Here is a 25668-nt window from a genome sequence, read left to right on the forward strand (position 1 = left end):
GTCAGTGAATATGATCAATTACCAGTTCTGCATGTAACTTTTCTTGTGCATCTGTTCTAAAAATTGAAATTGCATGTTGTGTGTGCCTTAATTTATTTTCACTGATCATAAATATAGCCTGCCTATTATTGATTCCCAATGAATTGCATGGAGTAAATGCCATATATAGCTTTTGACAATACCACAATAGACAGCAAATGAAGAAGACCAAACAATAAATTTTACAGCCTTTTCTGGATGAAAGGCCATTGTTTACCCCTCCTTATTAGCCTGTACCTTAATAGGTACCAATTTAATCCAGCTACAGATTAAATTCTGAATTTTTTTTTAAAAATAGCTCAAGTGATTTTGTTTTTCTCTTCTATTTCTGTTCTGTAGTCCAATGATGATAATAACACAGAAGATAACCAGCCTGGCTTTTGAAATTCATGATGGTAAGCAAAGATCAACTGTTTATATATACAATCAAAATGAGATACAAGTCCAATGAACAGGGCTTACCCCTTTAAAAATGTACTTTCATTTTTTGCTTTAATGCTTTCATAAACCCAGTGGTTGGGAAGGTGTTGGAGTTAATTATTAAGGATGAGGTCTCAGGGTACTTGGAGGCACGTGATAAAATAGGCCGTACTGAGCATGGTTTTCTCAAGGGAAAATCTTACCTGACAAATTTGTTGGAATTCTCTGAATAAAGAACAAACAGGATAGACAAAAGAAAATTGGTGTTGTTGTGTTCTTGGAATTTCAGAAGCTTGGATTTTCAGAAGGCCTTTGACAAGGTGCTACACATGAAGCTGCTTAGAAAGCTCTGAGATCATGATATTGCAGGAAAGATTCTAGCATGGATAAAGCAGTGGCTGATTGGCAGGAATACAAAGAGTGGGATTAAAGGGAGTCATTTCTGACTGGCTGCTGGTGACTACTGGTGTTCCATGGGGGTCTGTGTTGAGACCAGTTCCTTTTACGTTATATGTGAATGATTTGGGTGATGGAATTGATGGCTTTGTTTTAAAGTTTGCAGATGATATGAAGATGGGTGGAGGGACATGTAGTTTTGAGTAAGTAGAGACGCTACAGAAGAAATTAGACAGATTTGGAGAATGGGCAAAGAAATGATAGATGGAATACAGTGTTGGGAAGTGTATGGTCATACACTTTGTTAGAAAAAACAAAAAGGTTGACTATTTTCTATATGGAGAGAAAATACCAAAAAAGTGTAGTGCAAAAGGACTTGGGAGTCATTGTGCAAGATTCCCTAAAGGTTAATTTGCAGGTTGAGTTTGTGGTGAGGAAGGCAAATGCAATGTTACCATTCATTTCAAGAGGACTAGAATATAAAAGCAAGGATGTAATATTGAGAATTTATAAAGCACTGGTGAGGCCTCACTTGTAGTATTGTGAGAAGATGTGCTGAAACTGGAGAAGGTTCAAAGGAGGTTCATCAAAATGATTCCAGAATTGAATGGCTTGTCGTATGAAGAGCTTTTGTTGGCTATGGGCCTGTATTCACTGGAATTCAGAAGAATGAAGGGTGACCTCATTGAAACCTATCGATTGGTGAAATGCCTTAATAGAGTAGATGTGGAGAGGATGTCTCCTTTGGTAGGAGAGTGTAATACCAGATGACACAGACTCAGAATAGAGGGGTGTCCACTTTAGAATGGTGATGATGAGGGATTTCTTTGGCCAGAGAGTGGTGAATCTGTTGTAGAATTCTTAGCAACAGGCAGCTGTGAAGGCCAAGTCTTTGTGTATTTAAGATAGAGGTTGATAGATTCTTGATTTGTCAAGTCATGAAGGGATATGGGAAGAAGAGAAGAGATTAAGGGAAATAAGAAAATTCGATCGGCCATGATGAAATGGCAGAGTAGATACAAAGGGCCAAATAGTCTAATTCTGATATCCTAGGGTCTTAAGGATTCAGTTTGATTTGCAAACCACTCCTTTCAGGTGGAGGGGCAAGAGGAAGAGATAAAATGGATTATGATATTTTCTCTTGTAAAGCCATTAGAAGTATTTCTTGAATGATGTTGAAGGGAGAAGACAGGGAAAAGTTTCTTTAGGAATTGAAACAATATTGTCATTGAACAATGTAACCAGAGCCAACAAGTATAAGTCTGGAAGTTGTGCATAACGTGTACAACGGTCTAATGATTGTATACCCTGAGTATTATCCAGCTGAAACCATCAGTACACATGGCTTTCATTTAACTGATGAAGGCAGTGAAGAGCCATGAGACTGAATTCTAGGATTACAGGAAAGTTTAATAAGGAATGACAAGTTCTTCAGCATTTTTCTGTTGGAAGGAGGAAGATAAGAAATTACAAGAAGTGATTATAAATGTGCAGAAAAGATAAATTCAGAGCATAACCTCAAGTTAAACACTGACAATGGAACAAAGGCTCAAGCCAACAAGTTAAAATATTAATGCAGATGTTGGAGAAGATATTTTTCAGAATTTGTTAACATGGACTGGGTTTCTAAATGGATGGAACTTGCAAGTAGCTAAGGAAATGATTTAAAATTCCTGCCGCTGGCTGTATGGAGTTTCTACGTTCTCCCTGTGACTGCGTGGATTTCCTCCGGGTGTTCTGGTTCCACAGCCCAAAGACGTACCGGTTAGTAGGTTAATTGGTTATTGTAGATTGTCCCATGATTAGTTTAGGATTAAATTGGGGGATTATTGGGCAGTGTGGCTCAAAGTGCCAGCAGAAGAGCCTATTCTGCACTGTCTCTCAATTTAAAAATAAATCAAATAGTTTTGATACTGTTAGGGAAGGGATTGGTGAAGGAGAAGTTTGCTGCGGCATGAAGGGATTCTGTTAGCCAACTCGTCTACCTGTCTCTCAGTGTAGCATCCCTTGACCTTGACCTGAGTTTCACCTTAGATGCACAGTCTCTGGAGTATGATTTGAACCTATAACTTACAGACTCTGAGGCAAGGGTTACCCATTGGCCACAAGACCAACATGCAAATCTAAGTCAGCCGTTTTAAACCAGGAGCTTTAACTTGACCCAAAGAAATAATAGTTGTCTTTATAAAGAATGTTCCTGTGATTTTTTTTTTTTTTTAACATTTTTCCTTGATGTTGATGTCACTGGCAATGCCTGTATTTATTTATCCCCAGTTATCTGTGAACTAAACGGGTAATTCGGGGTCAAACACAGTGGACCCACATAACATATAGGTGAGGCCACATCAGCATAGCACATTCCTTTTCTGTAGGTTGTATTTTACAGCATTTTTGTTTCTGAAGAAAATGAGTGGTTCCAGATATTTTTTCAGAATTTGCCAACATGTGGGCTGGGCTTCTAGTCAGATGAATCTTGACAACAACCTGGGAATCAATACTATAATACTATTTAAGGGCATAGTGAAGAATGAGATAGTGAACATGGCAGTATCAGCCATAAACATCAGGTGACTTTTGGATGTTTGAAAGGACTATTTTGAGTCAAGTTTGATAATTAATTTTGAATTGTTGGCATTTAGATTTTCTGACAGACTTTATAAAGGCCATCACTTCTCTGGATTAAATGAAGCTTCTTCAATTGAAAATGCAGCCTTGTCTCTGGATATTAGTATTGACATAGATGGTAATAGTCACTACCAGTCAGTAGATTTTGAGTCGATCGTTTTTGTGAACATTAACAGGAGAGAAGTGAGAGATGCTGCATTCAGAGAGACATAGTTGAAACTTTAAACAAAGGCCCAATTGGTCCCTTGAAGTTAAATTAAAAGATCCACCCCACTGTCTGAAACACAGGAAAGTTAACTCCATTCCAAGCAGTACTCTGGTTATGTATGGTTTCACTTCCTGTGAACTGTCCAGAAGCCTATTTCTCTACAAATTGGAAATGTCTGTTTTCTATAATATGCCACATGACAACACTTGTTATAGTTCTTCCATTTCATTGAATAGTCACCCAAACACTACCCATAAATCAAGCAATGGAATACATGCTGAATTTGTTCATTAACGGAAACAGTTAAACATTATTACCATAAAGCTTAAAAATGCTCTCAAATGTATGGGAGAATTTGTGTAAAAGCTGGATTCCTGTAAGTTGTGTAATTCATAACTCAGAGTCTGCATACCTGGGTCAGAGTTTATCCGTCAACGATATTATTGGTATGATATATTATCGGGTCAGGGTTTTTTTTTGTGGCATACCTCTGCCTGTCGCTTTTGGACACAAGAGATTAAGAAATCTATAAATGCAAGACTTCCTTAGGACTTGGTAGATACTTGGTATTTATGAACCGTGTAGGTGTTGACCTAGCCAATTATTGGGTGGCAGGGTGGAGCTACGTCTCTAGTAAATGAAATGTAAGGCACTCCATCCTTTCACTAGCCTGCAGATTACCCTTGGGCAAGCTGTAGCACCTGCTTAACCGCACCCCCCCCCCCCCCCAATCAGGGTCGTGTGAAGCCATGGGAGCAGGTGGTGGATGGTCACATGAGCAGCAAGCGCTATGCAACCTCTAGTAAACACAAAGTACACTGCAGATGCTGTGGTCAAATCAACATGTACAAACAAGCTGGATGAACTCAGCAGGTTGGGCAGCATCCGTTGAAATGAGCAGTCAACGTTTCGGGCTGAGACCCTTCGTCAGGACTTACAAAGGGTCTCGGCCCAAAACGTTGACTGCTCATTTCAACAGATGCTGCCCGACCTGCTGAGTTCCTCCAGCTTGTTTGTACATGTTGCTATGCAACCTCTGACAGCAGGCAGTCAATCTCTGAAGAGTGTTGACAATGGCTGAGGTCACCTGTCTTGTAAAGAAACTGCCCAGAAGAAGGCAATGGCAAACCATTTCTGTTGAAAATTTTGCCAAGAACTATCGGGGTCAAAGACTATGACTGCCTGACCGCCCACATCACACGACATGGCACATAATGAATGAATTATTCAAAGCATCTAGGGAGATAAGTGGTAAAAAAAAATAACTAGTGATATTCAAATATGAATGAATGCAAAATCCTGGCTTTGCATAGGTTATAGAATAGTAAGTCTTTGCATTTCATTACACAAGAAGAGTCAGTCACTGGATATATTCAATACAAAGAATTGTTTATTTTTAGATGTTATTGGAATTGGGGATTTAGAGAGGGAGTGGGAAAACAGCACTGAGGCAAAATAAATAACCATGATATTGAATGATCTCTTGTTTCTGCTGCACAAGATGGCCTGTGTCTTTTTGTTTGTGGTCTTGAATTCATAATTATTTCCTATCATTTAGTTATTTCTGTGCACCGTATTTGACCTTGATTCTCCAAATGCAATGTCATAAAGAATTTGTTAAAAATATTAAGATGATCAAATCTGTTCAAGTTTCCAGTCAAGTTTTTCTGCTTGTAAACTTCTCTTTTATAAAGAAAATTGCCTGTGTAAACTTTGTAATTATACCTTTCTGTCAGGGGACAGGCTGCAGTGCCACCACTTTCAAGAGATTATAATTAGTGTCACAAGTTTGCAAAGTCAAGTTCCATTAAAACCAAATATAGCAATTGCCATTTTATAATGCAAAATATTTTTAAATGCATAATTCATTACTTTAAAATAGGAGTGAAGTATAGGGGTGTCTATTGCAATTTTATCAAGATTATATTTGATTTTCTGATGTGAAATACAGAAGCTTTACTAGCTCTTTCAAAAATGTCAAATTCATCAAGTATAATTTGCCTTTCACATGTTGTTTTTTCCATTATCTCTGAATCCATGCCCTTCTAATTTATAAGCTGTTCTTATTTCTAATGTTGGTTACTACTGCTTTTATTACTAGGTTAAAACTGATCAGCCAATTGTTATCTGGTTTCTCTTGGAAAATGTGCTAAGTATCTGCAAGTCTACTTACACAGCTCACATTATGTTAACTTTTGGAAAATTTTACTTTTTCCATTTAATTCTACTTGCAAATTTTTATTTCTTTGGTATTTACTGCCTGATCATGGACTCTTAGATTTTAAACAACTACTGATGCTTTTCAAATTGCCCTCATAATGAATATGTTAAATTGAATCCACAATGCTCTATCAAGGCCTTTGAGAATTATTGCCTAAAATACTTAGTAAGCCAAAACATCTCATTAAGCTAATTTTAGTGGCCGTATACTATCCTTTGAGAATTTCTCTTCGACTTTTGAGGCTTTAGCTTTTGAATGCTTCAGTGAGAAGGCGTAAAAACTGTAGGTTGTTTTCCCCCCACCCACCCACCCACCCCAATTTTATTTACTGCTTTCCTCCTCTATATTTGCACAGTTAGAACAGTGGGGATACCAGGCAGGATAGCTGATAGTTGAATACTCCTGTTGCGAGATGTGGGAAGCAGGGAGACCTCCAGTGTCCTTGATGCCTACACCTATAAGAAGTTCATCCAGCTTTAGCTCCTAACACTCTGCGTTTGAGCTGGAACTGGATGAACTCTGGATAATTCGAGAGGCTGAGGGAGTGCTAGATACAACATAGAGAGGTAGTTGCACCCAAGGCGCAGGGCACAGGAAACTGGGTAACAGTCAAGAAGTGGAAAGGGGTTAACAGCCAGGGCAGAGTAGCCCAATGACCAACCTTCAACAACAGGTATATCACTTTGGATACTGTTTGGGGGGGCGGGGATGACCCAGCAGAGGAAAGTCACAGCAGTCAGGTCTCTGACATTGAGTCTGGCTCTGTGACTCAGAAGGGAAGCGGGGGGAGCGGAGATAAAGAGAGGCGAGCTGTGGTGATAAGGGATTCGTTAGTAGCAGAACATAGTGGTTCAGTGGATGAGAACAAGATTCCCGGATGGTATGTTGCCCTCTAGGTGCCACAGTGGGGGACATTTCAGATGGAGGTCCTCAGCAACCTTAAGTGGCAGAGTGAACATAGTCGTGATCCATGTAGGTACCAGTGAAATGAATTGGAAGAGTGACGAGGTTCTGCAAAGTGAGTTCAGGGATTTGGGTGTTAAGTTGAAGGGCAGCACTTCCAGGTTTATGATCTCAGGATTGCTACCCGTACCAAGTGCTAGTGAGGCCAGAGATAGGAAGGTTGACATGTGACATGCTAAAGAGTTTGTATGGGAGGGAGGGCTTCAGATTTTTGGATCATTGGGCTCTCTTCCAGGGAAGGTGAGACTTGTATAAAACAGAGAACTTGCATCTGAAGTGGAGGGGGGCTAATATCCTAGCAGGAAGGTTTGCTAGTTCTGCACAGGAGGTTTTAAGCTAGAGTTGCAGGGGAATGGGAACCAAAGTGCCAGAACAGTTAGTGGAGAGGTTGTGGAGGCAGATGTTGTTAAGACCTCAGACAAAGTCAGGAATCAGAAGTTTATGTATGGTGCAGCTCATGTCCTGAGCCATGTGTATTTCAATGCAGGTATCGTAGGGAAGGCAGATAAGCTCAGGGCATGGATCACTACCTGGAATTATGATATTGTAACCATTAGTGAGGCTCGGTTGCAGGAGTAGGAACTCAATATTCTGGGGTTCCGTTGTTTCAGAGTGGGAGGGATTAAAGCAGGAGGGGTGGTGTTACGAGTCAGGGATAATGTCATGGAATTGCTCAGTCAGGACAAACTGGAGGATTCATTTAAGTGAGGAGTAAAAAAAAGTATGACATATTAATAGGGTTAAATTACAGACCACCAACAGTCCGTCGCAAGAAACACAAGGTTGTTATAGTATGTTATTTTTAACTTTTCACATATTGACTAGGACTCCCATACTGTAAAGAACTAGATGGAATAGAGTTTCACAAATGTGTTCAGGACAGTTTCCTTAATCAGTATGTAGAAGTCCCGAGAGCATGTGCGATACTTGATCTGCTATTAGGGAATGAGACAGGGCAGGTGACAGAAGTTTGTGTAGGGGAATACTTTGAAACTAATGGCATTTATGATCAATAGATGGAAAGTAAATTTGGAAAAAGACAGGTCATGTCTGTGGGTTGAGATTCTAAATTGGAGAAAGGCCAATTTTGATGGTGTCAGAAAGGATCTGGCAAGTGTGGATTGGGATTGGCTGTTTTCTGGCAAAGGTGTACTTGGTAAGTGGAATGGCTTTAAAAGTGATTTTTTTTTAGTACAAAGCTTGTACTGTATGTGCTTGTTAGAATAAAGGTTTAAAATAACAGGTTTAGGAAACACTTAGGAAGTCAATTTAATCAATGGATGGATTACAGGGTGTTTGAGAAAAGAGTGTGAGGGATTGGCCCTCATTGCTTAAAAATATGGTGGCACCAGATGAGCACTTGAAACTACAAGTGCTGTGTAACAAGAGCTGGAGATGGGAGTAAACCAAATATCTACATGAACACAATAAGCTTAGGGACACCCTCTACAAAATGAAGTCTCATCATGGAACAAATACTATTATTGAAAGTTCATAAACAATGTTCCATGTAGACGTTTAGCATAATGTGATTTTTGGAAATAAGTGGTTGTTTATTTTTAGTATTTTGGACTGCTGGTAATCAGATAAAGTAATATAGTGATGTTCTAAATCATTAAAGTTTTGATGAAAAGAACAATTATGTCAGGAATATGCATAGATTAGCCAAATTCTGACTATCTGTATTATTCCAGGATGGGTTGAGGTACTCTTTTCATCAGGTGATCAAGAACTACTCCCAGCAACACACAGCAGGTCAGGCAGCATCTATAGGAAGAAGTACAGTCGACGCTTCAGGCTGAGATGTCCTGACAAAGGGTCTCGGCCCGAAACGTCAGCTGTACTTCTTCCTATAGATGCTGCCTGGCCTGCTGCGTTCCACCAGCATTTTGTGTGTGTTGCTTGAATTTCCAGCATCTGCAGATTTCCTCGTGTTTGCGAAGAACTACTCCCATCTTTGTTTAGTTATTCATGTAAGGTTTACCTCTCTTCATACTGATTTTGAAAGTTAACTACCATGTTACTGCCATTGAGCAATTGTTTTATTTGGTTTCTGAATGATAAACAGCTGATAAATGCCAACTGTAGATTAAAACCATCCTTGTCAACAGAATAATCTCCTGTTCTGAACAATGGACTAAAAATATATTAGATCTTTAATCTCCTATTTGGCTTTGAGTGTGACATGCACAAGCTTCTCTATTGATGCATTCAATTGATGACCCTTAACCCAACTATCAGCAACACGTTATACAGACAAAGAAGCAAAATCTGTTATTTGGCTGCCACACTAGGTCATTTTGTTTTGCCTTATCCCTCTCACATGCTCTCCACTTTTGTATTTTTTTCCCATCCTGTTGAAGGGTCCTGGTCTGAAACATTAACTGTTTGCATTAGTGCTACTGGAGGGCTGAAAAGAAAAGAATTTGCCCTACTGTGGGATAAATATTGAATACAACAGCAGAGCAAATTCTTTTTATTATTCCTTCTTTCTTTAAATATAATTATTGAATAAAATGTTACTATCTGTGTGTTTCATAAGTTTTGACAATCCTTGCCTCCTGTATAAACCCATCATTTTGTCCTGAAGGTGAGATAGAACATGATTTGTGGTAGGATGCCTGTGGTCTACTTGCTGCTGAGGTCTTGCTATACGCCTTTGCGGGGATAAAGTCAGATTGTTTGGCCGTGTGCATTCATCCCTGTGGGCAGTCAATTCAGACTGCAAAATACAGCTCACATCTGCTTAAGTTTTCGGAGAAGGGTCCGTACCTTCTGAGTCAAAACCAGTTGTACAGCCTGGTGAGCCAAGAATTTTTAAAATGTGCAGGTTATTGGAAAAATATTAAAACTAATGTGTTTGCAAAGATATAATTTTTGATTGGGGTTGAAGAGTGATGTCCGTTTTGAAAATCAAAAAGCTGAAGGTGCTGGAAATCTTGAAGAAAAATTTTTTAGAAGTGCTCATCTCTTATTCTTTTCAATTCAAATAATACACACCCAATCTGTTCAACCATTCCTCATAAGTCTTACCTGGCTAATAAACCTTCATTAGGTGGACTTCCTCCAGTGATGATGCATCTTAAATGAGGGGGAATCAAAACTGTATATAGTACTTCTTTTACACTACAATTCTCTTGAAATAAAAAGCATGTAAATTAAAAAAAACTGAACATACAACTTCGTAAGGTGAAATGAAGCCTTTATTATTGTAGCAGTCCTTGCTACTGTGCTAATATTCTCCTCAATAAAGGACAGCATACCATCCCTCTTTTTAACTGTTTGCTGCATCTTTGTTTTTAGAGACTGTGGTACAGAAAACACAGTTGTGATTGTATTTTATTACTTTCCAATCACTCTATATAAGTAAAGCACTACTTTTCTGTTTCTGGATAACTTTGTGGTACATGATTTGTCAGTTTAAGCATTCTTGTTTCAACAAGTGTCACGGTCTTGCCCTCCCTACCTCTCTAACCTCCTCCACCTTTACAAACCTTTGATATTTCTGTATACCCTCTGGCTTAGGCAGTGTGCATTCACTGTAGAGGTTCTTTTCAGCTGCATTGGAATTTTCACCCTAAAGCTCAGTCTCCTTTTACCTTGTGCTCTTGAGCAAATACCATTTATTTCCTTTGATTTTCTTACAATACCCAAATACAGAATTTTACTGGGAATTGATGAAGCGAGGAACAGGGTACAAAGTTTTATATACTGACAGAACAAGAAGTAAAGTTCTAAAATGATTAGCTCCTGTACTCATACTGGAGACAATATGCATTGTAAAAGTTAATTTCTTAAGAATACTTGATAACCAAAATATTTGTATGATTATTGAAACAACTTTTTTCGTAAACCAGTTAATACCACCTTTCAGTTCTTTTAATTTCAAAAGATAATACAGTTGTCCACTTCACACTTAGTAGGTCATTTTAGTCCCATGTTGCTTATATTAAAAAAATGGAATTCAAAATTATCTAGTGATCTCTCCATTAATCTAAGAATTTCTGACTAACATTGATGTTCATGTTAACAAAATAAATAATTTTAGTTTGGTATTCATTTTATAGCATATTACATGCATTCATTTATAATAAGGGTTATGCTAAAGAACTTCAGATGGCTACTTCTCTAATATTAATGTTACTGGCTAGATACATTACAATCATACCCAAATCCATGTTCAGTAATATACTAACAGCTTGTTGTTTTCCACGTTGTCCTCCGTCTGCTTGGCCTACTCAACAGACTTGGATTTTTCCTGTTGAAGCTTCATTCAGTTCTCATCACTAGTCAATCATGATTTTATCATGAACAAATTATTAAAGGTATAGTTGATATCCTTGGGCAATTCTTGATATAGTTTGTTAATTGCTGGGACTCAAGCACAGACATGGACTACCAACCTGAAAAGAACATTTCTGGGCCTACAGATGCTAGGGAAAGAATTGCCTGTCCATCCTCTGTCCTATTCCTTTCCCTTGTAGAAGCGAGTGCTGATCTGCTCATCTGTGTTCCTTTTGCAAACCAAGGTTACGTCCAGCAAAATGTCATAATTCAGCATTCCCATTCTCCAGGTAGAACACATAGTACCTTTTTATTTTAAATTGGATGTTGATTTATTATTTTTTTATTAAGAAGGTCCACGTAATCTTGTCCAACCTCAAACAGCAATAGAACAGCAAGAAAAAGTTCAAGTTAATTACCAAAGGTGTATATACACAGTATAGACCTTCCATTGACAAAATAAACAACCACACTCAACGCGCATATGCATGCACATGCACGTCTGTCGGTTCAAGTACCTAATAAAAATGGGGAGGATGCTATAACTGAATTTTGAGTTATGGGTCTTCAAACTTCTGCAACTCCTGCCTGATGGCAGCATTGAGAAAAAAGCACAGCCAGGGTGGTAGGAGTACTGATGATGGATACTATCACCTTTCTGAGATAACCCCGCGACAATGACTTGTTCTAAGTAAATTTATTATAACAGTACATATATGTCACCAAATATACATCTGAGAGTCATTTTCTTGTGAGCATTTGCTATAAGTCTATAACAGAATAATAGCCAAAATTGTATCGATGTAAGACCTGGATGTTTAACCAGTGAAGATGAATCCAAACATTGAGGGAACATTTCAGTGATGGGACAAGTGAAGTTATCCCCTTTGGTTCAAGAGCCTGATGGTTGAGGAATAATAACTGTTCCTGATTGTTGCTCATTGTCAACTAAGGAAGATGTTGGATCAAGTATTGTCTATTAAAATGCTTCGCAATCTCCTTTGTGAACTCCTCCTGGTAATTAATGGCAATCACCTCAACAGTAATCCTTCTGTTGGCAGCTCCATATATACGATTCAAGTTGGCAATGTTTACAAATAGAGCCTGGACCAAAATATTGGAACGGCCTCAGAATGAAATAACAAAGGAAACAAGTTCTGCTGAATTGTGCCATTTAGAAAGCATCTTCAAATTTATTCTTGTAGTCATACATTTCAAAAGTTTTCAGATTTAGTTTAAGGGAAACAATGAAACCAGTAATTGTCATTTTAAGTGATTTTTTTTAAATTAAATGATTCTCAAATGATGGATACAAGATGTTTTTGAAAACATTTATTTCAGTGATAAATTGTTTTTTAGGAGTGTTACAGAAAAAAATGCAACTCAAATTTCTGACAACTTTAACATAAGGAAAGACATCTATAGTCTGTCATAAAATCTGTTTATCCATGAAATTCATCTAAATAAGTTGTAAGCAAATTGGACCTAATTTTTTGTTTTTGTTTCAACCAAAGCAGAAATTTGTCTTTGCTCTGCACAATCTGAATAAATGATTTTTGATGGTTTCAAATTTTAGTTTTAATAACATAGTAAAGTAACTTAAAGAAGCCCTCGCATTTGTGCTAATTTGTTTATTTTTCTTACCAGATTTTCATGTTCTTCTATATGTTCATACTACCTGGAGTAATTTGGCTGATTAAGTGAATAGAAACCAGCATAGGTTTCTACATAACTTTGGTGTAGCTATGATCTAGGAAATTCTGGGGCAGTGTCGGCTTAGAACTTCTATATATCACAGAAAGAAAGGTAAAGGAGAGATATGCAAATAATAGGATATATCATGTCTACAGGTCCTTGCAGAGACCACCTCTGGGTTACAATCACCCAACTGTTGACACTGCTATGTACAAACAATTTATCATAATATTATTAAATCATTGTCTGACATGTGTACGTACCTTTGTTCCTACAAACTACAGAATTCTTTTCTCTGTACTTCTAGCAATCGTTTTCTCGTAGCAGTCTTTTTGTGCTTTTGATGCCATTTGTTGCGGTAATGTGGAGGATAAAGTCACCATATCAAGTATTTTTCTAGTTTTCCAACTAGTGGACAAAATCGATTTATCGAGTTATGTAAAAATGGAACCAGTTTGATACTCGAGGTTGGCCTGTAATATGTAGCTTTGTGTGGGGTTGTGTGTTTGTATGTCTATCAGTCTATCATCTATTTATACATATATGTACTTACTTTAGGTATGGCACGTAAAGAAGAGCATCTGACTCCAGCACAGAAATCCTTAGCTGTCCGGTAAGTTGCTAGTTCACAAATAATTTGATATTTCACAATAAGGTTGATTTCATTTATAAAGATCTATGATATTGTGTCTCAATTGCTTTGAAACAGCAAAGAAAATTACAAATTACAGTACTAAAGGTTATATTAGGCCTGTATCTTCTGAAGTGGTGCCTTGTGGATCAGCAATAAATTAAGTACAAGGAGAAGAAGGACATGGGTACTATGCAGTCAGTTGTCCACCAAGTTGTACAGTAGCTAGGCCAGCTTGTTTGCTTATGCTTCCTAAAAGTATCTTGGCAGCTTTTGAAATATACAACTCATCATTCACATAGGGATGAAAATCCACCCTATAATGTTCATTGCCCTAGCACTGCTGCAGGTCAAATCAATGATCTTCTTCAATTACTGCAGAAAGGATGGAGTTGTGCACATGTGGAGAACTGACAGTGGGAGGCAAGTGTGTAGTACTCTGTTTCACTGAGTTTTAACTGTACAAATAAGTTTGCTTCATTGAAAATAACGAATGCTCTCTCAGCAGTGTAATTACTAACCATAGTATCTATATTCCTTTAACACTTTCTTCTCTCATTTCCCCCATATTTGGGGGAACTGGGGAGTGTGGTTTTGACTTTTTATTGCAATTGTATTTCAATATCATACCTTTCATTATATCACTTTTCTATGAGTGAAGCAAATATGCATAAAAAGCAAGTTCACTGCTCAATATTGATCACTTTAAAGATAGAATTATTAATTACAAATTGAGAATTAAATGTGTATCATGTGCCAAAACTTGAGAGAGAGAATTTAAAAATAGAAATACTCTCAGGTCCTTACTCCAAAATACATTTTAAGAAAATCTTTTTTGATAAACTCATTCAAAGCAGTCAAGCTGATGAAAGTTAGATTTGTAGCATATAATTTGTAAAATACTATCTGGAGACTAAAATCGGCATTATCAGTTCTCAATACACTTTTCCCAATAGTTCCCAAGTCCTTTTATAAGAAAAATAATTTGAGAGCATCTATTTAAATTGCTGGAATATGATGGAGAGTTATCATAATTTGAAGTAAGTTAGTGAAAATATTCTCCATTTTGTTGAGGTCTATAAGTGGATCCATATTCCTGTACTTCCTAAGAAGGTTGGCGTCATTCAATGTCTGTAGTGAGATGCTGAAGATGTTCTATAGGTCAGTTGTGGAGAGCGCCCTCTTCTTTGTGGTGGCGTGTTGGGGAGGAAGCATTAAGAAGAGGGAAGCCTCACGTCTTAATAAGCTGGTAAGGAAGGCGGGCTCTGTCGTGGGCAAAGTACTGGAGAGTTTAACATCGGTAGCTGAGCGAAGGGCGCTGTGTAGGCTACGGTCAATTATGGATAACTCTGAACATCCTCTACATAGCACCATCCAGAGACAGAGAAGCAGTTTCAGCGACAGGTTACTATCGATGCAATGCTCCTCAGACAGGATAAAGAGGTCAATACTCCCCAATGCCATTAGGCTTTACAATTCTACCGCCAGGACTTAAGAACTTTTTAAAAGCTATTATTAATGCTTTTTGAGATAGTGATTTAGATGCATATCATATTTTTTTTTACTGAGTTAAGTATTGTATGTAATTAGTTTTGCTACAACAAGTGTATGGGACATTGGAAAAAAGTTGAATTTCCCCATGGGGATGAATAAAGTATCTATCTATCTATCTATCTATCTATCTTAACCCTCCGTTCATGGATTACTCACTCAGTTTATAAGACCATCAGTAATTTTAATAAGATTGCAAATTTTTGCCAAAAATCCAAAGTAGCAACCTTAGATTAAAATAAAAGAATAATTCTTGAGTAGATTTCTGAAGTGGCATTTGAAACTACCCTGTTGTTCTCCCACATCCATTTGTCTTTGGGATGTACATGGTTAATTACACCAGATGTCATGAATGTTGCCATTTAATTTGAGACTACACACATTTGTTTATCTTATTTATCTACTTGTTGCCAGGGTAATATATGAAATATAACTAAACTATCCTTAATCGCAGCCTGTTTCTCAACATGTCTCTTAGCAATGTAATTGAACAACATAATGGTGTGTACACTGCCAGCTTTCTCATCGTCACCTCTCTCGACTCTTCTATTGATTCTAAATTATTACACTGGTTGTTGAATATCCAGTGCAGGATGATCAAGAATTTCCATTGAGTAGATATAAAGCCATCTAAAGCTCACATCACAAATCCATATCTGTCCTTTAGTCATCAATTCCAACTGTCTCTGCTAGTTGTCTAAAACTGAACTAGATTATATTTTTGATGCAGTTGAGGTTAACTTCAAATCTCAAATTTATGGAGTTACTATGACAGCCTATTTCCATCTTCATAACATCACCGAACTTTGTCCTGTTTCAGCTCATCCCCTGCAGAAGCCTTTTTCTCCAAATTTATCAATTCTAATATGACTGGATATCTTCCCACGTTCCTCATCTCTACACGCCAGGTCTTCAGTGACCTGTGTTTGTTCCCTCATTTACATTAAGCCCTGTTTGGCATTCAACTCTTCTGCTTGTATATCAATGTTGATGTCTGTTTAAGCATCACTTTGATTTTGAAATAAATTGTTTTGTGTTTTCATATCTGGTAATCTCTACAGACACTTTAACTGGGGTACCTGTATTCTGACCTCTTGATCATTCCTGAATGTAAATAAAGTTTCGTTGAAAGCTTAAAAAAATGAACTGGTGAATGAACATAGCATATTAAGCATCATTGTGGAGGGAAAGTCTATGTTTTGAGTTGAGCTCTTCCACCAAGACCAAGAGCTTGGAGGGAATAGAACCAGGATCCTGATATGTTTAATCCAAGGTTCTTTCTCAAATCAGGAAAGAGGCACAAAATTTGTTTCTCCACAATCATTTTATGAAAAGTTTATAGAACAAAGGAAAGTTGAACAAGTAGTGATAGAGGTCTACTAAGCAAAGAGGGAGACAAAGTAACTAAGATTATGATATGATATGATAAGATTACGATTGAGTCCTGACGAAGGGTCTCGGCCCGAAACGTCGACAGTGCTCCTCCCTATAGATGCTGCCTGGCCTGCTGTGTTCCACCAGCATTTTGTGTGTGTTGCTAAGATTACGATAGCGTGACTTTGTGTTTAGCTATTTCGTACTCATAAATAGGGAAAATTTTCATTCAGATTTATAGATGTGATAACCAATGAGAACATCATTATCCAAATAATGCAGTGCGCAGAAGCTTCCAGAGCTTTCCAGAATTATACTTTGAAAACCACTGGAGGCATATTAAACTCTTACATGTATACAAAGACCTACTTAAATTACAAGCAGATAACTAATGGTTAAACTACAAGGAAAATAGCAATTAATCTAATCTAAGAATTTTAAACAGTCCGATCCAACAGTTCCCCCCCCCCCTTTTTATTCTAAATCACAAATTTAGAATCAGTACATATGAAAATTCAGGTACAGGACAACTTGTTACATACAATATGTATAAAATAATCAATAAACGAGTTATGAAATATCAAAGAGTACATATTAATCAACATAGTCATAGGATTATGTCATAACTGGGCAGATTAGTAGGCACAGTGATGCACATTTGAACCATTCTATTAATGATCACCTTTAAACAAGTAAAAGGGACATATATTATGATAAACTGTTGCAACTCATTATTCTCCAAACACTGAACACAAAGCGCAGTAAAGGTACTTAAAGTAATTATGTCATTGTGTTAGACCAGCCTCTTAAAGTGAACCCCAAATCAATGTCAGTGGCTGTGAACTGTATATATTACATTACTGTACAAATACAGCATTCCTTGCCTCTGCCCGCCACTTGAACTGCTAAAAGACAATCTAATGCCATACAATTTTGAAGAACCATCTTATGCATGGCGACCATTTCTGTTGTTACTTTTCCCAAGGCATCAGTAGTGTCATTGCTTACTTTTTGTAAGTCTTCAGCAACACTTAATCCCTCCTACCCCATGTAACACCATAAAATGGGAATGAAATTCATGCAAAATGATCTCCTTTTGAAATGTCTCATTTGCTTCCAGACTCTGGGTAAGGTATGAGTCCTGTGGCAGGACAAACATGCCCTAAATAACAAAATCCTAACCAATTACGTGGAAGAGAGTTGTGTGCTCCATTTCCACACAAAGTATATATTGTTCTATGAACTTAGACCATTTCTTATTACTAGACAGGAGCTTTACTGAATTGTAAAATGTTTCTGCTCATCATTGAAAATTCCAGAGTCATTACCCCATTTAGGTCTATGTAGAGTGCAATTCCATGAACTATGCCGTACTGGAATGGTACATTCTGAACTCAAGCAAAAAGTAACTGTTATAATGAACACCTGAAAAGATTTAATAGCTTTGTTAATGAACATTAGATATGGATATATCAGAGGATAAGACATGAATAAGGTCAGGTATGATGTTCCTCAGGTCATGCTGATTATATTTACATAAATGATAGTCCAGTTTCATATGGTACGTGGAGAGCATGATTATTGTATATTTACATCTCCTTGAGAATAATGAATTAAAGGAATAATGTCAACATTGCCATTGAGTGGCTTGTCAAATGAGGTGGTTCCAACACAAACCCCTGTGGAACACCATTAGTCATTGGTAGCCAATCAGAAAAGGCTCCCTTTAATCCCACTCTTTGCCTTCTGCCAATCAGCCAATGCTCTATCCATGGTAATATTTTTCCTGTAATACCATGGGCTCTTAATTTGATCAGCAGCCTCATGTGTAGCACCTTGTCAAAGGCCTTCTGAAAATCCAAGTACACAGCATCCACCAATTCTCCTTTGTCTATCCTGCTTGTTACTTCTTTAAAGAATGCCAATGGATTTGTCAGGCAAGATTTTCCCTTAAGGAGACCATGCTGACTTTGGCCTATGTGATCATGTGTTCTAAGTATCCCAAAACCATATCCTGAACAGTCGACTCAAAACATCTTCCTAACCACTGAGGTTAGACTAACTGGCCTATAATTTCCTTTCTTCTGCCTCTCACTTTTTGAAAAGTACAGTGATATTTACAATTTTCCAGTCTTTCAGAACCATGCCTGAATCCACTGATTCTCGAAAGATCAGTATTATTGCCTCCACAATCTCTTCAGCTACCTCCTTCAGAACCCTGGGGTGTAGTCCATCTGGTCCAGGTGATGCATCTACCTTCAGATCTTTCAGTTCCCAAGCACCTTCTCCCTAGTAATAGCAACTTCAGTCACTTCTGCTCTCTGACACTCTTGAACATCTGGCATACTGCTAGTGTCTTCCACAGTAAAGACTGTTGCAAAATACTTACTTGGTTCTTCTACCTACCTCCCTGTCCTTTTGACACAATGTGTGTTCTTGGATGTTAAGCTCCTAGCTGTAATCTTCTTTCAGCCATGCCTCAATGATGCTCACAACATCATATGTGTCAAGTTCATCTACCTTATTCTGTATACCGTGTGCATTCAAATATAACACTTGCAATCCTGTAGTCACCTTTTTGACTGCAATTTTGCCCTATCTTCAGCCTGTCCTTGCTAGCAGTCTCACTACACACTGCTTGTGTTTGTAAACCAACTGCCCCATCCTCAGCTCTATCACTCCGGCTCTCATCCCTCTGCCAAATTAGTTTGAACCCTCCCAAGCAGCTCTAGCAAAGCAACCCGCAAGGGTATTGGTCCCTTTTGGGTTCAGGTGCAACCTGTCCTTTTTGTTCAGGTTGTACCTCCTCCCAGAAGATATCCCAGTGTTCCAGAAATCTGAACCTCTGCCATGGATTCACCAGTTCTTCAGCCATGGATTCATCCTACTCTTGCCTTCACTAGCACACGGCACAGGCAGCAATCCAGGGATTACTACCCTGGAGGTCTTGTTTTTCAGCTTTCTACTTGAATCCCTAAACTCTCTCTTCAGGACCTCCTCACCTGTTCTATCTACGTCATTGGTACCAATATGTACTAAAACTTATGGCTGCTCACCCTCCTCCTTGAGAATGCTGTGGACCCAATTCGAGACATCCCTGACCCTGGCACCTGGGTGGCAACATACCATCGAGTGTCTCTATCATGCCCACAGAATCTCATGGAGTCATAGGAAAGTACAGCACAGAACATCGACCTGTACTGGGACCATAGCCCTCCATACCCATACCATCCAGGTACCTATACAAACATCTCTTAGAAGTTGAAATCAAGCTTGCATGCACCACTTGTGCTAGCAACTGGTTCCGCACTCTTACGATCCTCTGAGTGAAGAAGTTTCCCCTCATGTTGCTCTCTGTTCCTCTGACTATGGAATCTCCTATCACCACTGCAGTCCTCTTCACCTCTCTTCTCTTCTGGGCCACAGCAGCAGACTTGTTGCCAGAGACTGTGTCCTCTGCCCAGTAGGTCATTCCTCTCAACAGTATCCAAAATGTTGTACTTATTATTGAGGGGAACAACCATAGGAGTACTCTGCACTGGCAGCCCATTTCCCTTTCTTCTCTTGACAGTCACTTAGTCACCTGCCTCCTGCAACCTAGGGGTGACCACGTCCCTGTAGCCCCTGTCTATCATTTCCTCATTCTCCCATATGAGCCAAAGATCATCAAGCTGCAGCTCCAGTTCCTTAACACCTTTTCTGAAGAGCTGCAGCTGGTTGCACCTGGTGCAGACATGGTCATCCGGATGGCTGGAGGTCTCCCAGAAATCACACAAAGAACACAACACAGCCCCTGGAGCCAGTCTCACTGCACTAACTGTGCCCTGACAGACAAGGAAAGAAGAATAAAGAAGAAAAAGAGAAACTTGCCTCACCTAAGCCCGATGGCCCAGCACTGAGACACTCACCAGAATGGCCGCTCTGCTTGCACCTGCCTTATTTTTATTGGTCCTTTCTAATGAATCCCGCTCAGTGATTGGTCACAGTCCAACTCCAAAAAAACTGCCACAAAACGCTTCCTTTTTAATTATGAGTGTGAACCTAAATGAAAAAGTAGCTCTCTTCTCGTGCTCCTGTTTAGTACTTTCTGACATGTCATGCATCTCAAACATTTGTTGAGCTTGTTTCTGGAACTTTGGATATCGCCATCATTGGGAGAATCTGTCCATCATCTTTTGAACAGCAGTGTGTCCTAGGGAGTGCATTTGCTGTGCCAGATAGAAAGCAATGTAGTTGGGGCTATAAGTCGATGACTAGTGCCATATCTCCATACTCTAGCACTGTTTAACCGCACAGCGTTCTCCACCCTGAACTACTTTTCCTGAGTAGAGCATTGAGCTTGTATCTCTTGAATATCTTGTGTATTCACCTATAATACAGAGTTCGTTTGTTTATATAATTCTAGTAGTTGGGTTCACTGCCTCTGTTCTCGGTACCACTTTTATTTCTCTCAGTCCTTCCCATGTTGTCCTTTTTGCAATTTTGTCCACAAATTCATTTCCACGGCTTTCCAATGTAGTCACTTTTGAGTGGCTTTTACATTTTAATATAACAACCTTTGGCTATTGTATGACATTGATGTGTTCTTGTACTAGTCTTGTACTTGATTTGGGCTCCTACAGCTCTACAAAATCCTCTTAGTCTCCATAAGTTTACAAAATCATGAACAACTCCAAAAGCATATGGAGAATCATTGTAGATACCAGCTGATTTTCCTTCTGCCAACTTACAGGCTACAATCAGAGCTTTCACTTCCAGAAGCAACATTTCAAATTCCTGTCTCAATCATTCAGGAGCCATCAGTGTACAAAATCAGATTTTTGACAGAGTAATAACCAACAGGACGCTGTCAGTTTCCATGTTCTTGAGTTAAGACTGCCACCATCTGTTTCCTGTTAATATACCGGGTAGATGGCTTACCCGTATCAAGGATACTTAATGCAGGATTTGTACATAATGTTGCCTTTAAAGTCTTAAATGCTTTCAGTTGTTCTTCATTAAGACTTTACTCATCCTGTTAACTCATTCAGTGAACCATTCTTCATGGTTGTCTGAGCACTTATTGCCTTTCAGTGGATTGTTGAGTGGTTGAGCAATTTCATCATATGATTTAATCCATGATCTGTTGCATTTCCTTAAACCCAGAAATGACTGGAGGAGGCTTTGCTGACCTAGCAACTTTTGAATGATTCTCAGTGATTTCCCATTTATCTTGAGAAACTTTCTGCCCCAATTAAACTACTTCCTCTTGTTGCAATTGTGCCTTGCGGTCAGTTGCTTTGTGACCTTTGGAGGATATATAATTGAGCAAATAAAGCTCATCATGTTCATGGTGGTCTGCAGCTTCAGATGTAATCGGGGCATCATCCACATATTGTATAATTGTCAGATCAATGGCTGGTAAGTCTCTCAGGTCTCGTCTCACAGCCACGTAATGGACAGTGGAACTGTTGTGGTGTCCTTGTGGTAGCCTTGTCCATTGGTATTGTTGACGATCAACTATAAAAGCCAACCATAGTTGACATTCAAGTGCCGGTAGAATGGACCAGAATCAATAACTGTAAACCACTTGTGTGGTGTCTTCTGGGCATTGAAGTAGTTGATGGATCTACCAGCTAGTCAATACATTGATTAACAATGGGTTCACCTTGTGTCTGCACTCCCTTAGTCTTTATTGGAGCAAGCTGTAACGTAGCTGGCAATTTGATTGTTCCATCACTGTCATCCTCACTTGAGACATTAGAGGCCACTGTAGAGCCCATGTCATGTCCATCCTATAATTTCTTAGAGTTCGGATGGTATCACTGTCTTGGAGGGATTGTCAGAGATAGGCTGTAATTCCTTGGGTAGAGGTTCAGAAGTAGGTGTTTTCCAGGGCAGAGCACCAACAGTAGTGTCACTAGCAACATCACTGGAAACAGTGTTGGCAAGAAAGTCACTTGTAGTTGCAGCTGCACTTTTGCATTTTGATCTAGTTTGTTCTAGTCTCCATACAATGCGCTTCAATTGAATCACCGTGTTCTTCTTTTGCTCGTTTGGTTAATGCAAACATTTGCCCCTTAGACTTTTTACTGTCTCTATTGTGCTATTTTTGTAGCTTATTGAAGTTTCACGTTTCTTCCAATTACTAAAAGACTTTACTCATCCTGTTAACTCATTCAGTCACTTGCACATTCCATCAAACTTACCACGTGATATTAACTCTAAAGCAGTAGAAGGCATTTTTTAGATAGATACTTTATTCATCCCCATGGGGAAATTCAACATTTTTTTCCAATGTCCCATACACTTGTTTTAGCAAAACTAATTACATAAAATTACTCAGTAAAAATATGATATGCATCTAAATCACTCTCTCAAAAAGCATTAATAATAGCTTTTAAAAAGTTCTTAAGTAGTTTACTTAGATACATTAAATACAATCAACCCCGGCACTTTAACATATCTTACTCCTGGCGGTTGAATTGTAAAGCCTAATGGCATTGGGGAGTATTGACCTCTTCATCCTGTCTGAGGAGCATTGCATCGATAGCAACCTGTCGCTGAAACTGCTTCTATGTCTCTGGATGGTGCTATGTAGAGGATGTTCAGGGTTTTCCATAATTGACCGTAGCCTACTCAGCGCCCTTCGCTCAGCTACCGATGTTATACTCTCCAGTACTTTGCCCACGACAGAGCCCGCCTTCCTTACCAGCTTATTAAGACGTGAGGCGTCCCTCTTCTTAATGCTGCCTCCCCAACACGCCACCACAAAGAAGAGGGCGCTCTCCACAACTGACCTATAGAACATCTTCAGCATCTCACTACAGACATTGAATGACGCCAACCTTCTAAGGAAGTACAGTCGACTCTGTGCCTTCCTGCACAAGGCATCTGTGTTGGCAGTCCAGTCTAGCTTCTCGTCTAACTGTACTCCCAGATACTTGTAGGTCTTAACCTGCTCCACACATTCTCCATTAATGATCACAGGCTCCATATGAGGCCTAGGTCTCCTAAAGTCCACCACCATCTCCTTGGTCTTGGTGATATTGAGACGCAGGTAGTTTGAGTTGCACCATATCACAAAGTCCTGTATCAGTTTCCTATACTCCTCCTCCTGTCCATTCCTGACACACCCCACTATGGCCGTGTCGTCAGCGAACTTCTGCACATGGCAGGACTCCAAGTTATATTGGAAGTCTGATGTGTACAGACTGATGTGATCTGCCTTCTTATTCTATTTTGTTGGTATATTTCACCTGGACACAGCTGACATCTATCTAATGATTCAGATTTATAATTATCAGAACAAGCAGGGAGGGAGGTAGAGAGTAAGGGTTGAAAGTGGATTCATGATAATGTGGAGAGTGAAGAATGTGGATTGTGAAGACTTGGGTAGATCCAGAAAGAAAATGGTTTTAGCACAGACTTGAAAGGAGGAGAAATGACCTGTATATTACTTACAAATGATCCATTAAAAAGAGGTATTGATTTTGTAAAGGATTGTATCTCTATTTCAAGAGTTTGATTTTCATGACAACAGATAAATAAGGAAATTAATGATTTTATGTTTAGGACTCTGGCAAAGGATATATTGAGGATAAGGAATGCCAGTGTCATATAGAAGGAAATGAACGAAGTCAGTAGTATGTAGATCATTTAACTTTATTTTTTATATTCAAAAAATATAGAGCTGCAGATTTTCACAGCAGCAATTAAGTGATGTGCACAGTGGGAAATTGCTGGTTTGAAATGATGTTATAAATTAATTAATTTTTCTGAAGTAATGTGTTAGAAAATAATTTGGGATGGTGGGTTCTATTTATTTATTTATTTATTTACTTATTTATTAAATCAACTACTGAGTATCAGATTTTACTAACTGCTGAAGTTTCACTGTGGCCTGAACCATTTAAATTCTTTCCTAACACTGTCTAGGCTTTTTATGCCTTTTCAAGCAGAATACTGTTATTTTTGCAGTTTTACATGGACTATAGAATAATGCAACGCTGGATGGCCAATGGTGTGCCCATCTTGATGCTAACTTATACCAAATTTTTTCCTGGGTATCATCTATATGCACCAAATTGCCTGATGCCACTACTACTCTAGGTGATCTATTCCAGGAGCCTACCACTTTCTACTTAATAAATTTGTCCCCCATGTCACCTTTGAACTTCTCCCATCTAACATGTCCTCTGGTGTTTAGCATTCCTACCTGGGGGAAAAGATTCTGGATGTCTGCCCTATGTGTGCCTCTCAATTTTAAAAACCCAAGGTTGTCCAATCTTTTTGCATAATACCTGCCCAGGTAAACTACTTCAGAACCTTCCCGCAATCTCTACATCCTCCCTATGTTAAGACCACAAGACCATAAGACATAGTAGCAGAACTAGGCCATTCAGCCCATCGAGCCCACTGATTTATTATGCCTCTCAAACCTATACTGCTGCCCTCTCCCCATAATTTTTGACACCATTACAAATCAAGAACCCATCAACCTCCATTTCAAATATACCCAATCACTTGGGCTCCACAGATGGCTGTAGCAATGAGTTCCACAGATTCACCACCCTCTGATACTAGTACTCTCCACTGTAGTAAATAGGTTTCAATGAAATTCCCCCCCCCCCACCTGCATTCTTCTAAATTCCAGTAAGCATGGACACAGAACCATTAATTCACCTCATGCATTAACCCTGTCATTCCCAAAATCATTCTCATCAACCTCCTCTGGTCCTTCCCCAATGCCAGCACATTTTCTTAGATAAAGGGCCCAAAACTGCTCACCATGCTTGAAGTGCAGACTGACTAATGCCTTTTAAAGCCTCAGCATTACATCTTTGCTTTTATATTCTAGTCCTCTTGAAGTGAATGCTAACATTGCATTTGCAATCCTTACCATTGACTCAACCTGCAAGTTAACCTTCAGGCAATCCTGCACAAGGACTCCCAAGTCCATTTGCACCTCTTCTGAATTTTCTCTCTGTTGAGAAAATAATCTATACCTTTATTCCATCTCCTGAAGTGCATGACCATACATTTCACAACACTATATTCTATATGCCACTTCATTGCCCAATCTCCTAATCTGTCTAAATCCTTTTGCAGCCTCCTTTTGCAGTGCTTCCTCAACACTGCTTGACCTTCCACCTATCTTCCTATTGTTCACAAACTTGGTCTCACAGTTATCAATTCCATCATTCAAGTCATTGACATAACATGTGAAAAAGCAGACCCACCAACGACTCCTGTAAAACACCTCTAGTCACCATCAACCAA

The 25668-nt window shown here is 38.8% G+C and overlaps 1 protein-coding gene across 3 annotated transcripts in view; it reads left to right on the forward strand.

Moving 5' to 3' along the window:
- LOC140733474 (lysophospholipid acyltransferase 2-like) overlaps positions 1-25668 on the forward strand; it is a 144825-nt gene that overhangs the window by 87108 nt on the left and 32049 nt on the right. For all 3 annotated transcript variants that reach the window (XM_073056861.1, XM_073056862.1, XM_073056863.1), the window contains 2 exons: positions 379-434; positions 13410-13464. In XM_073056861.1, the coding sequence (XP_072912962.1) occupies positions 379-434; positions 13410-13464 (111 nt within the window). The remainder of the gene's footprint in view (positions 1-378; positions 435-13409; positions 13465-25668) is intronic.

This window comes from Hemitrygon akajei, chromosome 9 (genome assembly GCF_048418815.1).
Source record: "Hemitrygon akajei chromosome 9, sHemAka1.3, whole genome shotgun sequence".
NCBI classification, from domain to species: domain Eukaryota; kingdom Metazoa; phylum Chordata; class Chondrichthyes; order Myliobatiformes; family Dasyatidae; genus Hemitrygon; species Hemitrygon akajei.